At 42.3% G+C, this 13615-nt stretch overlaps 1 protein-coding gene across 5 annotated transcripts in view; it reads right to left on the bottom strand.

The window, feature by feature from the left end:
- Nucleotides 1–13615, bottom strand: part of pde5ab (phosphodiesterase 5A, cGMP-specific, b) — a 50516-nt gene that overhangs the window by 5833 nt on the left and 31068 nt on the right. For 4 of the 5 annotated variants that reach the window (XM_053628782.1, XM_053628783.1, XM_053628780.1 and 1 more), the window contains exons 11-17: nucleotides 13359–13418; nucleotides 11483–11629; nucleotides 2588–2713; nucleotides 1800–1894; nucleotides 1533–1620; nucleotides 538–638; nucleotides 22–99 (exon numbers count right to left, since the gene is read on the bottom strand). In XM_053628782.1, coding sequence (XP_053484757.1) covers nucleotides 22–99; nucleotides 538–638; nucleotides 1533–1620; nucleotides 1800–1894; nucleotides 2588–2713; nucleotides 11483–11629; nucleotides 13359–13418 — 695 coding nt within the window. The remainder of the gene's footprint in view (nucleotides 1–21; nucleotides 100–537; nucleotides 639–1532; nucleotides 1621–1799; nucleotides 1895–2587; nucleotides 2714–11482; nucleotides 11630–13358; nucleotides 13419–13615) is intronic. The other variant, XM_053628781.1, reaches the window with a different exon arrangement.

The following is a 13615-nucleotide window of genomic DNA, read 5'->3' on the forward strand; positions in this document are numbered from 1 at the left end:
AGAGGTATGCATAGAAATCACCTTAGCAAGTCTCTGTGACAATCGTCCTCCCAATTAAACTGGTTGTTCTTTGCTAGTTCAAAGAACTCTGTTCGTTTCCTGGAGTAGTAAAGAAAAACCCTCAGTTATTGCATTATTATCCACCCATAGCTCAACTATACTTTTTATTGCTGGAAAAGAGAGCAACAGACATGAAATATTGTCATGTACTATTACACTGAAAAAAAAAACTTCTTTCATGAAGTGTATGGTATCAGCTAAACAGAAGCCTCTATTAGATTGTTCAGAATCCTATAGCAAGTTAATGGACTAAAGGTGATCATGTGTTAAACCAGGTTAGATGTGTACTTAAAATGTACCATTATGACACAGAATTGGGTACAAACTAATAGTACTAATATTCTTTCTCTAATCCTTTACATGTACAGTGTATAGTAAAATTTACTGTAATTAAACCAATGGCTTTTCACTACTGCGTTGATTACTAATGAGGGTATAATTTTATTTTCTCAGCTGTGACTGAGGCCTGGTACCTACTTCATGTAGAGGGCCAGGTCAGTGGCCAAGATAGCTTTTTCAATCATCTTCAGTGTAGTTTTATACTCGTCCAGTGAAAGACTGCTTAGAATTTGACTGCCCTGAGAAAGCAAAATGGATCAATATTAGTGTCCAAATACAGGAACAAGATGCAGACTCGACCTTAGTACTATAAGGCTCTTATTCACTCGTTCATTCTTAACCTAGATAGAACCTTGTTATACTAATTGCACAGAATGTCAAAACATAAAGGCCACACAATCAAAGCTAGTACCAACACAACACTTAATTCCTAACTACTACACAGCAAGTGTAGTAGTTAGGAATTAAGATCTTTACATTTTCTAACCTAAAAAACAAACAAACTATTTTTTAAAAAATTTTTTTTAGAAAATCCCACAACCCCTCAGAATAATAATTCCCCCTGAATTATTATCTGACTGCCTGTGACTGTTTGCATGTCCTTTTCATGTTTTTCAGATTTATATCACAGAACCTTATCTTTAGGTCAATTATTGCACTAAAATACAAACAGGTGAGCTCTTTTATGGGGGATTTTTTTTGTCATTGTTAGATAATTCTGGTTAATCACCTTTATCCTATAATTAAACATTTCCATACTGATGGGAGTGGTCCACCAATCCACAAGGGGTGAGAGCTCACTAAATTGTTTGATGAGGATGACAATGCTGTAAATCATATTCTATGGTCTTCACAGTCATCAGATCTCAACCCAATTCTACACCTTGGACTGAACTGTTAAACCGCACTCTCCACCAATGTCCTCAAAACATGAACTGAGGGAATATCTTTCGGTTGTCTTGTGGTTTATAATGCACCAAAACCAAATATTCTGCAGTGACAGACTATGTTCTTATTCTACATTACTACAGCATTAAATTCAGATAAACAAATCTGATAAATAAATTAATGTAATTTTATAGTAATATATAATAATAACATTTTTCTAACAACACACTAGAAGTTCTTCTTACTGGACTGTTGAGGATCATGAGGCACTGGTCGAAGTGGTGATGCTCCATAATGGAGTGGCAGTAGAGCTGAGCTAGAGGATGGTCACTCCTATTGACACAATGAACAATCAGAGTGTTTTTTTTTCCTGTCTTCCGTGTGCTGTTTCTGTCCCCCACCACCAAGTAAACCACTCAAGTAACACTCACAAGAACAGAATTTCCATTCCTTTTCTCAGTCTGTCCTGCTTATTATAAATTGGACACTAGTAAAAAATAACACAAACATACCTCTTGATGAACGAGTTGTTGACACCTCTATGGTCCAAATCGTGACACAGAGTCGCAATCATCATGGCCAGTATCTCCATATCATTTAGATTGTTCTGTCAGTTTGAAAATAGAAGAATTATTTTTTTTCTGGTCATGAGATCAGCTTTTTCCTGTACAGGAGTAGGGACTTTTTCCTGAGGACTAAATTTCGTTGTCATGAGATGTTTCTAAATTCAGTAATCTTAGTTTCTAAATTAAGAATGCATGGCTGAATGAACATAAATGGTGATTATTTCCCATTATTTCCATTAAAAAATAATGTTATATATTTCATCATTTGTATTTTGTATCACACTTTAATTAGGCCTGCTTGTGTATAGTTCACAACGTAATCCCTGCACATCATAAAAGAAAAATAATTTTGTTTAAAAAAATACTATATATATATATATATATATATATATATATATATATATATATATATATATATATATATATATATAAAAGAGAGAATAATAAAAAGTACTAGAATTTATTCATAGAATTGTATGTATTTTTCCACAAGCTCTAATAAGCATTTTAGTGTGGCTGATTTTCCATGGGGTTCTGTTTTACTGACTTTTAAAAGTCCAATTCTGTGTCTGTATTACACTTGGTGGATGTAGGTGCATCCTAGTTCCTACTTATAAACAAACACATGTTAATAGGTGTCAAGACATGGTAACTGCTTTGTTTCATGCTACGCTAAACTTCAGTGGGAAATTCCCTTTGGCTTTTTATTTGGGTCATCAATTAGTTGCACTGACCTGTAGCCTCCCAGATTTGAGTATGGCAAACATGCACTGAGATGTGTTGAAGGCATGCCGCCAGTTATGGTAGGCCACATTCTTTCTGTAGTTCTTCTTCACACTCAGGATCCACTGACACAGACTCTGTAAACACAAATAAGTAACGGATAGGACCCAAACACAAGAGACAAAAAGAGACCAAAAATTCAATAACAAACAACAGATCTTGGATCATCTGTGCATCCTTAACAGGATAAGACAAATTGAATTTGCGAGTTATTATAATTCAATTGTCAAGAAAATTGCAAATCAAATTATTTTTCCTTCATACATCACGTGCTTGTCTTAAACCTGAAGGGCAATAAGAGAAAATAGCCAAAATAATACCAAAGTACAACAAGCATGGCTGCATTTTACAATAAATTTGGTTACCTCCTTTTAGTATTGCTTAAAGAGTAGTTAGAGAGAACAAAGCAGAAATGAGGTAAGCTATCCGAGGTGTATTCATAAGGATTTAATGAGTTATTTCTACTGAGAAGCTAGGATTAGAAAGGTTTAAGGGTTATGGTTATTCTGTTACATTATATTCACCCTCTTCAGTGGTTTTTTAAGCAGCTACCATATTTACGTGTCTGTCTATTGTTATATGAGTGAACTTTAATCATTTCCAGCTTTTACTTGTACTTTAATCTGTGAGTTGTGCTTTACTCTGTGACTGGTGCATTTGTTGTATAGACATCCAACTAGATTAAAATACGATGTTCCAGTGGAGTTTGATCATTAAACACATGCAAGTGCTTATGGTTGTTTTCCCCCCTGTTCTTATGAATATATTTTATAAAGGTAATACTTATCTACTCTTATTTTCCAGATCGATGAAGTAAACAGCTTTGCCATCAACTGAAGAACTCTTTACCACAGTTTACTAATGTTTACATAATCTTGTAGGGTACCCCTTAAAATCTAATTTGGTTAAATATTTGGTAATCCTTTTATCTTTCATGAATCCTAATATTGGTAGATATATGATTAGCTGTAAAATTAAAAGGAAAGTATTCTGTGGCATGCCTTAGATTCATAGCAAAATATATACATTCATTAAATTTCCTAGAAATGTTCCTTCTGCTTTTCCTGGTGGGAGTCATGGTGGCAAAAGGATAAGGTCAGTCCAGGGTTTTCTATCCCTGACCACAGATTTCAGCTCCTCCTGGGGATCCTTAGACACTCCCGAGCCAACTGTGATGTATAAGCACTCCGATACAACTCTAGTGCCATAGGGCATCTTTATAAAGTTCCTAAACCACCTCAACTCACCCTCTCTTTTTCCATCACATGAATAAGATCCCAAGGTATTTTAATCTCTTCCAGCAGAGGCAAGGTCTCTCCCTTCACTTGAAGAGAGCATCCTACTCTGTTTCAGGAGAGAACCATGGCCTCAGACTTGGAGCTGCTGATTCTCATCCCACCCATTTACATTCAGCAGCAAGACATTCAAGTGCATGTCAGGGGTTGTCTTCAGATTGGGGCCCAAGAGCACATCATCTGCAAATAACAGTGATGTTACCTCTAACGTCCCATACTGGACACCACTCCAACCCTGGCTGTGTCTTGATATTCATCAAAACTAGCTATAGGAGTAGAGACAATGTAGACCTCTGTTGGATTTGGAGCTGCTGATTCTCATCCCACCCACATTACATTCAGCAGCAAGAAGTTCAATATGTTCAAGTCCATGTTGGGGGTCTTCTTTCTTTCTTTTAGTGCCAAGAAAACATAATTATCTGCAAATAACAGTGATGTTACCTTTAGCCTCCCATACTGGACACCTCTCCAACCTTGTCTGGGTCTTGATATTATATTTATGAAATCTACATGCAAGAATAGGGACAAGGTAAACCCGTGGTGTCCAGAAACCATTTTTATGGTTTTGCATGCTAAGAATGTGGACACAACTCTCACTGAATAGAGAGACTGGATTGCACAAAGTAGTGACCCAGACACCCCATACTCCCACAGAGCCTCCCACAGCAAATATCAAATCATGGGATCATAGGCCTTCTACAAATCCACAAAACATGTAGACTGGTTCACTGTTCCATGGCCTGGCAGGATCCACACTGTTCCTCCTGAATCCTGAGTTTAAATATCATACAGAGTTTCCTCTCCAGCATCCTGAGGGGCCAAGGAATGTGATCCTCCTTTTGTGTGGTTCACCTTTCTTAAAAATAGGGTCCACCATACTAAATTGCCAGTCTCAAATCACTGTGTAGTAAGGAGATTTAACTGCACAATCCCAACCTGGTCCCGTGCCTTCCATATATATGACCCTATCTCATCCACCCCTGCAGCTTTGCTGCTATGAAGGTTTCTAACTGCCATTCAACCCTAGCCACAGAGATGCATTCCACCAGAAATTTCTGGCACTGCTTTCTGAAGGGAGGGCACATCTACTTGGTTAAGATGTTCCTCAAAGTGCTCCTACCATCAACAACAACCTCCCCCCAAGTAGAGGTCAACACTCCCTACATTTAACTTACTAAATTAATTCTAATTTAAGAAACAAGAGACATTCCCTACCATATATTATACACAGTGTTTGAAGGGAAAAAACCCAGGTGCCAAAAAGCATTGGGAGACTGCAAGGAAGAATTCTGACAATGCCACAGCCATTTCTGGCCTGGAACCAAAAAAGAAAAATTGGCCATGCTCTCTTTATATTCTTGCTTGCATGTCAATCACAGTGACACTAGCCAATCATGTGTGTCTTTGAGCTCATGTAGGTGGAAGATGGAAGATGGGCAGATAGCGTTTTCTTCTGAGTGTGTTATACTGCACTGTGACACAGCATGTAGCTGGTTGGCTCTTACATGTCTCAGATGAAGCATGTGTTAGTGCTCACCTGCCCCAGCTGGTAGCTGACAAATGATGATGTAGCTGTTGTGTGATAACGGAGAACTGATTACGAAATTAAAGAGAAAATGCCAAAAAAAAAAACATAATAATAATCCAAAATAAAAGACCAATGTATACAAAATAGAGAGAAGGTGGGATGGTTGCTTGTTGATAATTTCAATGCCTCAATAAAATGTCAGTACATCACAATTGTGTATAGCTCTTGGATCAGTTGGTGATTGTAAGCTACATTGTTTTGTTGGCTCTTGGCGGGTGGTCAGTCATAGCTGGCAGAGTTTTTTGTGATTGATCTGGAATCTATGCCAGAGTGGTTAAAGAGTGCCTGCTCACACTCATGCAGCTCAGAATAAGCACGGCCTAGGAAATCAATAAAAAGACTGTGTTGTACCCCATCTGTCTGCCGTCTCTGCTGGCATCAAGCTCCATAAAAGGAGTTTGTTCTAGAGAGCCAAGTACACAGCCATTTTTACTGTACCTATGCTCAGATAGCCAGATGTACTGGACTTCATCTGGCTATGATGAACTAATGTCACAGCTCAGTCAGATCAGAACTCAAATTCCCAAGATGCAACACTCACTTCTCATGCACGCACGTGCTCACCATCCCCGGAGTTCTGATCAGACACACCTGGCACCAATCACACACACACACTCTCACCGCTAGTACTTAGGGAAGTTATTCACCCAGAATCTATGCGAAGTGTACGCTCAGTCAACTCGTTTCTCTGCGATACCAAGCCGTTCTAGCTAGTTTGTCTTCTTGTGATCCTCGACCCTTGTTTCCGGTTTCGACTATGCTCTCTGCCTGACCCCGTTTGTGTTGTTCGTCCGATCGCTTGACCTTTGCATGTCTTACGACTACGTTTCTTGTACTTCCCGATACCACGCTCTACACCTGCCGCCCGCTCCTGCTTCCGTGCCGATTCGAGGTTCGTGACAGAATACTTCACCTTCCAATGGAAGCAGCGGGAGATCCCCGTTGGCCACAAGCCATCGAGGGACATGGCCGGATGATTAGTGACCATGATCACCGTCTCGCAAACCTGACTGAGCAGGTAGCTCGGCTAAACCAAGCCGCGCAGCTTTCTACGGCACCGACCACACGCTTACCTCCCACTCCAGCGCCGGAGAAGTACGACAGAGATCCGGCACGCTGCCGAGGTTTTTTACTCCAGTGCTCCCTGTTTTTTTCCACGTACCCAGACATGACGGAGAATCGGAAAATAATCCACTTCATGGAACTCTTAACCGGGAGAGCTCTCCTCTGGGCCACCGCGGAATGGGAACAGGAAGGGAACTGACATCACGCTTCCGCACTGTATTCAATCATTCTCCAGACAACCGGGAGACTGGGGAAGAATTATTATCCTTGACGCAGGGATCACGTTGTGTGGCGGATTACGCTCTTGAATTTTGTACTGTGGCCGCTAGGAGCGGATGGAATCAACCCGCTCTAAAGACTATGTTTCGCCGGGGATTAAATGCCGATATTGTAACGGAGCTGGCGTGCCGCGATGATCAGCTGACTCTCGATTCACTCATCAACGTAGCTATACGCCTGGATCGTTTACTATGGAGCCGCCGCTCCATACGCAGCGAGGCGGAAGCACCAGCGTCTGAGAGCCCTAGTGAACCCATGCAGCTGGGACAGACTCGGGTGAGCATGCAGGAGAGAGAACGACGGCGCCGTGAACATTGTTGTTTCTACTGCGGCGAGAAGGGCCACTTCGTGCACCAATGCCCTCTCAAACAGTGCTCTACCCGAGGGGAAACCAAGACTGCCAAACAACCTCAGCCAGGGGTAAGTTTAGAACCCATTGCCCAGTACTCAGTTCAGTCTGCATTCGTATTACCAGTTATATTAGAATACTCAAGCGTTTCCTGAATTTTCGAGGCGCTGATCAACTCAGGAGCGGCGGGTAACTTCATTGACCAAGAGACCGTACTCCAATATAACATCCCCATTCGTCCTCTCGGCACCCCCCCGCCGTGTCCAAGCCATAGATGGAGCCCCCATTGGAGATGGTTTAATCTCCCACTGCACCGAACCCATTAACCGCCGCACCAGCGCTCTTCATCAGGAGAAAATTACGTTCCATGTCATTGTGACGGCACGGCATCCAGTGGTTCTCGGTCTTCCTTGGCTCGAACATCACAACCCACAAATTTCATGGAATCAAAGGGAAATCACTCGCTGGTCAGCTCACTGCATCAATCACTGTCTCCAAGTCCCTGTGATCTCCTTAGCATCCACATCCGTTGAGAGCCCTGACAAGGCGGACAACGTTCTGATCCCCAGTGTTTACCACGACCTCATTGAAGTATTCAGTAAGAAGAAGGCTAGTGGACTACCTCCTCATCGAGATTACGACTGCGCAATCGATTTGCTTCCAGGCACTACACCACCACGAGGGAGAGTCTATCCGTTAACGGTAACTGAACAAAAAGCCATGGAGGAGTACATTCAGGAAGCGTTGCACCAAGGTTATATACGACCATCTACTTCTCCAGCATCCGTGGGGTTTTTCTTCGTAGAGAAGAAGGGAGGAGGTTTACGACCATGTATCGACTACCGAGGACTAAACCGGTGTTGCGTCAAGTACCGTTACCCACTACCTCTAGTACCAGCCGCCCTGGAACAATTGCGCACTGCCACCATCTTCATGATGCTGGACTTACGCAGCGCATACAACTTGGTGCGGATTTGAGAAGGAGATGAATGGAAGACTGGGTTCAGCACAACTTCAGGTCACTATGAGTATCAGGTCATGCCGTATGGGCTTTCTAACACTCCCTCAGTCTTCCAATGTCTAATCAACGATGTGTTACGTGACATGCTGGGACGTCATGTGATCGCCTACATAGACGACATTCTAATATATTCTGACTCCCGGGAGGAACATGTTCGCCACGTCCGCCAAGTTCTACAACGACTGCTCCGTCATCAGTTATATGTCAAAGCTGAGAAATGCGAATTTCATAAAACCACCATTGCGTTTCTGGGATACGTCATCAGCCCCGAGGGGATCTCCATGGACCAAGAAAAGGTCCAGGCGGTAGTAAACTGGCCCCCACCCACGACGATCAAGGAACTACAGAGGTTTCTGGGGTTCGCGAACTTCTACAGAAGGTTTATCAGAAATTTCAGTGCCATCGCCAACCCCCTCACGTCCCTGCTAAAGGGGAAACCCAAACGTCTATCATGGAATCCAACCGCCCAAACCGCCTTCGACAAGCTCAAGAAAGCCTTCACTACTGCACCCATCATCAAACATCCGGACCCATCCAGACCGTTTATAGTGGAGGTGGACGCGTCAGAAACCGGGGTAGGAGCCATTTTATCCCAGCGATTCGGAGAGAAGCCAAAGCTCCATCCGGTGGCGTTCTTCTCGCGAAAGCTTTCCCCCGCTGAGAGAAACTACGATGTGGGAAATCGCGAACTCTTGGCGATTAAGTTAACGCTGGAGGAGTGGAGACACTGGTTAGAGGGGGCTACACATCCCTTTGTCATCTTCACAGATCATAAGAACCTGGAGTACCTTCACACTGCAAAGCGACTCACACCCCGCCAGGCCCGATGGGCACTGTTCTTCACCAGGTTTCACTTCACGTTATCCTACAGACCAGGGTCCAAGAACATAAAAGCTGATGCCCTGTCTCGTCTCGACCACACAGAACGTGTCAACGAGCATGAAGAGTATATCATCCATCCTTCATGTATTATCAATGCGCTAGAGTGGGATCTGGACCAGGAGCTAGAGCAGATTCCCCAGTCACAAGTGCCCGTAAATTGTGTCCCCCGAACAAACTATTTGTACCCGAAGAGTACCGCCAAGAACTCATCATCTGGGCACACACGGTACTCGGTACAGGGCATCCAGGGGCACAGCGCACACACCATCTCCTAAAAGAGAAGTACTGGTGGTCCAATATGGAGGGAGATATACACAAGGTGGTGACATCCTGTTCATCTTGCGCACGGAATAAGGTACCTCGGACCCTCCCAGCTGGGAGGCTCAAGCCCTTACCCATACCCGAACGCCCATGGTCACACATATCCGTAGACTTCGTAACGGATTTGCCAAAATCCCAAGGAAATACCACAGTTCTAGTCACAGTGGACCGGTTTTCCAAGTCCGTACGTTTTATTCCATTACCTGCTATCCCCACCGCCTTCGTGACAGCCGAACTTCTATTCCAGCATGTTTTTAGATATTTCGGCATTCCGGAGGAGATTGTCAGTGACAGGGGCCCGCAGTTTACTTCCAGAGTGTGGTCCAGCTTCATGACTAAGATGGGAGTAGCAGTGAATCTCACCTCCGGATATCACCACAAGCCAATGGACAAGTTGAACGAATCAATCAGGAACTACGGCGATTCCTCCGTACTTTCTGTGCCAATAACCCAGAGGATTGGAGCAAGTTTTTGCCATGGGCCGAGTACGCCCAGAACTCACTACGTTATTCGGCTACCAATCTTACTCCTTTCCAGTGCATACTAGGTTACCAACCCCCACTGTTCCCGTGGAACGCGACCCCCACCGCAGCTCCTGCCGTTGACCAATGGTTTGAACGTAGCGAGCGTGTCTGGGCTGACACCCACCGACGCCTGAAAGAGACCACAGACACATACAAGCGCAAAGCAGATCGCCACCACAAAGAACACCCTAATTACCAACCAGGCGATAGGGTGTGGTTGTCCACAAGGGACTTAAGACAAGCTCATAGCTGTAAAAAACTAACGCCAAGATACACTGGACCATTCAAGATCCTCAAGCGAGTCAATGAAGTCACTGTGTCGTGGAATGAGGGGGAGATGCGGCTGTGTCGTGGAAATGCCACGACACAGCCGCATCTCCCCCTCATTCCACGTATCACGTCTCAAACCTGTTATCAACGGTCCATTAGCCACCGAAGTACCATCTGAAACCCCTCCGACCCCACTGGAAATTCATGGACAACCGGCTTACCGTGTCAAGAACATCCTCAAATCTAGACACAGGAGAGGCAAGCTGGAGTATTTGGTCGAGTGGGAGGGTTATGGACCTGAGGAACAATGCTGAGTTCCCAAGCAGGATATACTGGATCCACAGCTTACTAAAGACTTTCACGCAACTTATCCTGATCTCCCTGGTCCACGACCCCGGGGGAGGCCAAGAAGGAACTCGGCTCCCGGGAGTGAGCCCTTTGGGGGGATGGGTTCTGTCACAGCTCAGTCAGATCAGAACTCAAATTCCCAAGATGCAACACTCACTTCTCATGCACGCATGCACTCACCATCCCCGGAGTTCTGATCAGACACACCTGGCACCAATCACACACACACACACTCTCACCGCTAGTACTTAGGGAAGTCATTCACCCAGAATCTATGCGAAGTATACGCTCAGTCAACTCGTTTCTCTGCAATACCAAGCCATTCTAGTTAGTTTGTCTTCTTGTGATCCTCGACCCTTGTTTCCGGTTTCGACTACGCTCTCTGCCTGACCCCGTTTGTGTTGTTCGTCCGATCGCTTGACCTTTGCCTGTCTTACGACTACGTTTCTTGTACTTCCCGATACCACGCTCTACACCTGCCGCCTGCTCCTGCTTCCGTGCCGATTCGAGGTTCATGACAACTAAATTAAAGGAGACGCTTATGTTTTAAAATTTAGCAAGAACTTTCTTTTCCGAGCCAGAGCAGTTATTTTGCAGTACTAATATTTAATGAATGGATAGAATTCTTTTAATACTTGACCACAAAAAATACTTTATACCTGAAATGCCCAACATTGGAAAATACCCAGTAAACTAGTTTCACCTTGTTAAATCTACTACATCGTCAGGATGTCAGAATTATTTTAAGTGCTAGTGATATGTGCCATTCACATCTGAATATAACTGACAAAGTGATTCCTCAAAGTGTTGAATTTTTGTACATGATTGATGTATTAGCACATTTATTATTCGTCTCTTATTCTGTGGCTTGCATTGATGGTCTGTGTGAGCACGGAGCACGTACCTTGTACTTCATCTGAAAGTTCTGCACAAGCTTGAGGTCCACAAACATGCGGATAGTGGCCTGGGTGGTCTCGGCTTCAGACAGATCAAAGTCACTGAAGCTGAACTCTAGTATCCTCAGAGACTGAGCTGAGGGAATAGTGGCTGCCTTTGGATAAAAAAAATAAAAAATGTACACAAAGGGACATACTATCACAAACGTATACATGTGTATGCTTTTAAGAATAAAGCACATTACAACTAGTGTTATTTTTTTAGTTTGTGATGCTACTAGCACACAATCTCATTTGAGATTAGTTTTTATGTTACACAAACAATCTTTGGACCATCAATCTCAAACATTCTGTTTATCAGGCATTAATAAACAATGAGTTGTGATCAGTGTAAAAGTACACTGCATGATGCTTTTAATGGATATTTTACTCTAGCATTCTGATGTCCGTTCCAGGAAGAGGGTCTGAAAAAGCCTAAACTCAATCACAAGTCCTGAATTGAAATTTGAGGCCTGTGAATGTCAATTAATTATTATTTTTTTTGCAATTAATTAACTCAGCTGTAAATGTGCCGAGTCATAATTGTGCACCTTCACAACAAACCTTAAGCTCTCCTCAGTCACAGACCAAGAGGTTTTGTGATTTCTTATAAGTAATAACATATACTCTATTTTATTTGAAATAAATAAATAATTAATATAATGTTCTGCAGCGTATTTATCTTGTGATCAATATTCCTGTAAAAACACAGTAGAAAGCGGCAAAGTTACCAATCGATGACTTTTGCCTAATTTTGTAAATGCAAATATGTTTAACACATATTCAAATGTATCCAAGGCCAGCAGTGTTCCATTTTATTAATGATGTGTGCAATAAACTTCAGTCTAATTTAGCGTATACAGTGTATAGCACAAACCATGCTGTGTTAAATTTATAGCACTGTACATCATAGTGTACCCAATCTTTCCAGAGATGGTCATCATATAAAAAAGCTACAACAGGTTGAGTAAAGAAAGTCCTGCACAAAATGTGCATGTATGTGCAAAGTTGCTATGTGTGATGTGAGGTTTTATTATTTTCATTTTTTAATAACTTTTTTGACGTAAATTGAAGTAAAAATGTGAGTACAAAAACATTAATGTCATGACTTGATTAAATCTAGGCTCTGATTCTCTGCATGTTAAATACTGTTGGCAGGTTCTGGCTTTTTTCTTTCTTTTTTTTTTTTAAGCCTGACATTTTGCAGGTTAATTTTAGAGCATAAATTGTCAAGCTAACTGATCTTCATTTCATCTAATTCTTGGATTTGGATGGATTTTGGTGACACTCAGCTGACAGTATAAGGCTAACTAACAAATGCTGATTTCTGGAGCTCTAGCAGAAAATAATGCAGAAACATTTAATTCTTTACAATTCCCTATAGGACACAAGCTACATAGATCCAGACTCTTGGGTTTTACTTGGGGAGAGAGGTGATAGTACTCAGTGAGGCCCATCCTGTCTGTGATTCTTCAAATTGACATTAAGCCATCAGAAATGAGACTTTGTTATGAAATCGCAGAAAACATCATTCTCAAGCAGTAGTGAGATTAGACATTGGATGTAAATTTTTTATTCTCATTTATGTGACATATTTGATGGTAAGTAAGTTTTTAAAAGCAAAGGCATGAAAATGAAATGCTTTTTTGCAAAAAAAAATTTAAAAAATGGATGACTTGTCTTGGAATACTGTGCTACCTATTACTGTCTGAATAGATCTGTGATAATAATCTTTTGCACTTGCATTTCTGAAGAAATGCTGAGGTTTTACTGCTTGGTTTGTTTTAAAAGCCTTGGGTGATAAAAAGGAATAAGGAAATGATAAATGAATAAATTGTAATTTACCGCAGTTACCTCGAGCGCCCGCGTCTCCTCCTCCCCAGCGGAGGCATGATAAGAGAGAACCTGAGAGAACATACACAAAGCAATACACACAGAAACACACACATATTTTTCCATATTTCTCTTTACCGGAAAAGCTATCTATTTATATAACTGTTTCCTAACTCAACAGAACCCTCTTCACAGTATACACTGTATGACACTGGACCTTCTGCCTTTTGAGTCACAGCATGTTTGTCCTTGACTATCCTCACTAACAA

The sequence above is a fragment of the Ictalurus furcatus genome, chromosome 7, assembly GCF_023375685.1.
Source record: "Ictalurus furcatus strain D&B chromosome 7, Billie_1.0, whole genome shotgun sequence".
Taxonomy (NCBI): domain Eukaryota; kingdom Metazoa; phylum Chordata; class Actinopteri; order Siluriformes; family Ictaluridae; genus Ictalurus; species Ictalurus furcatus.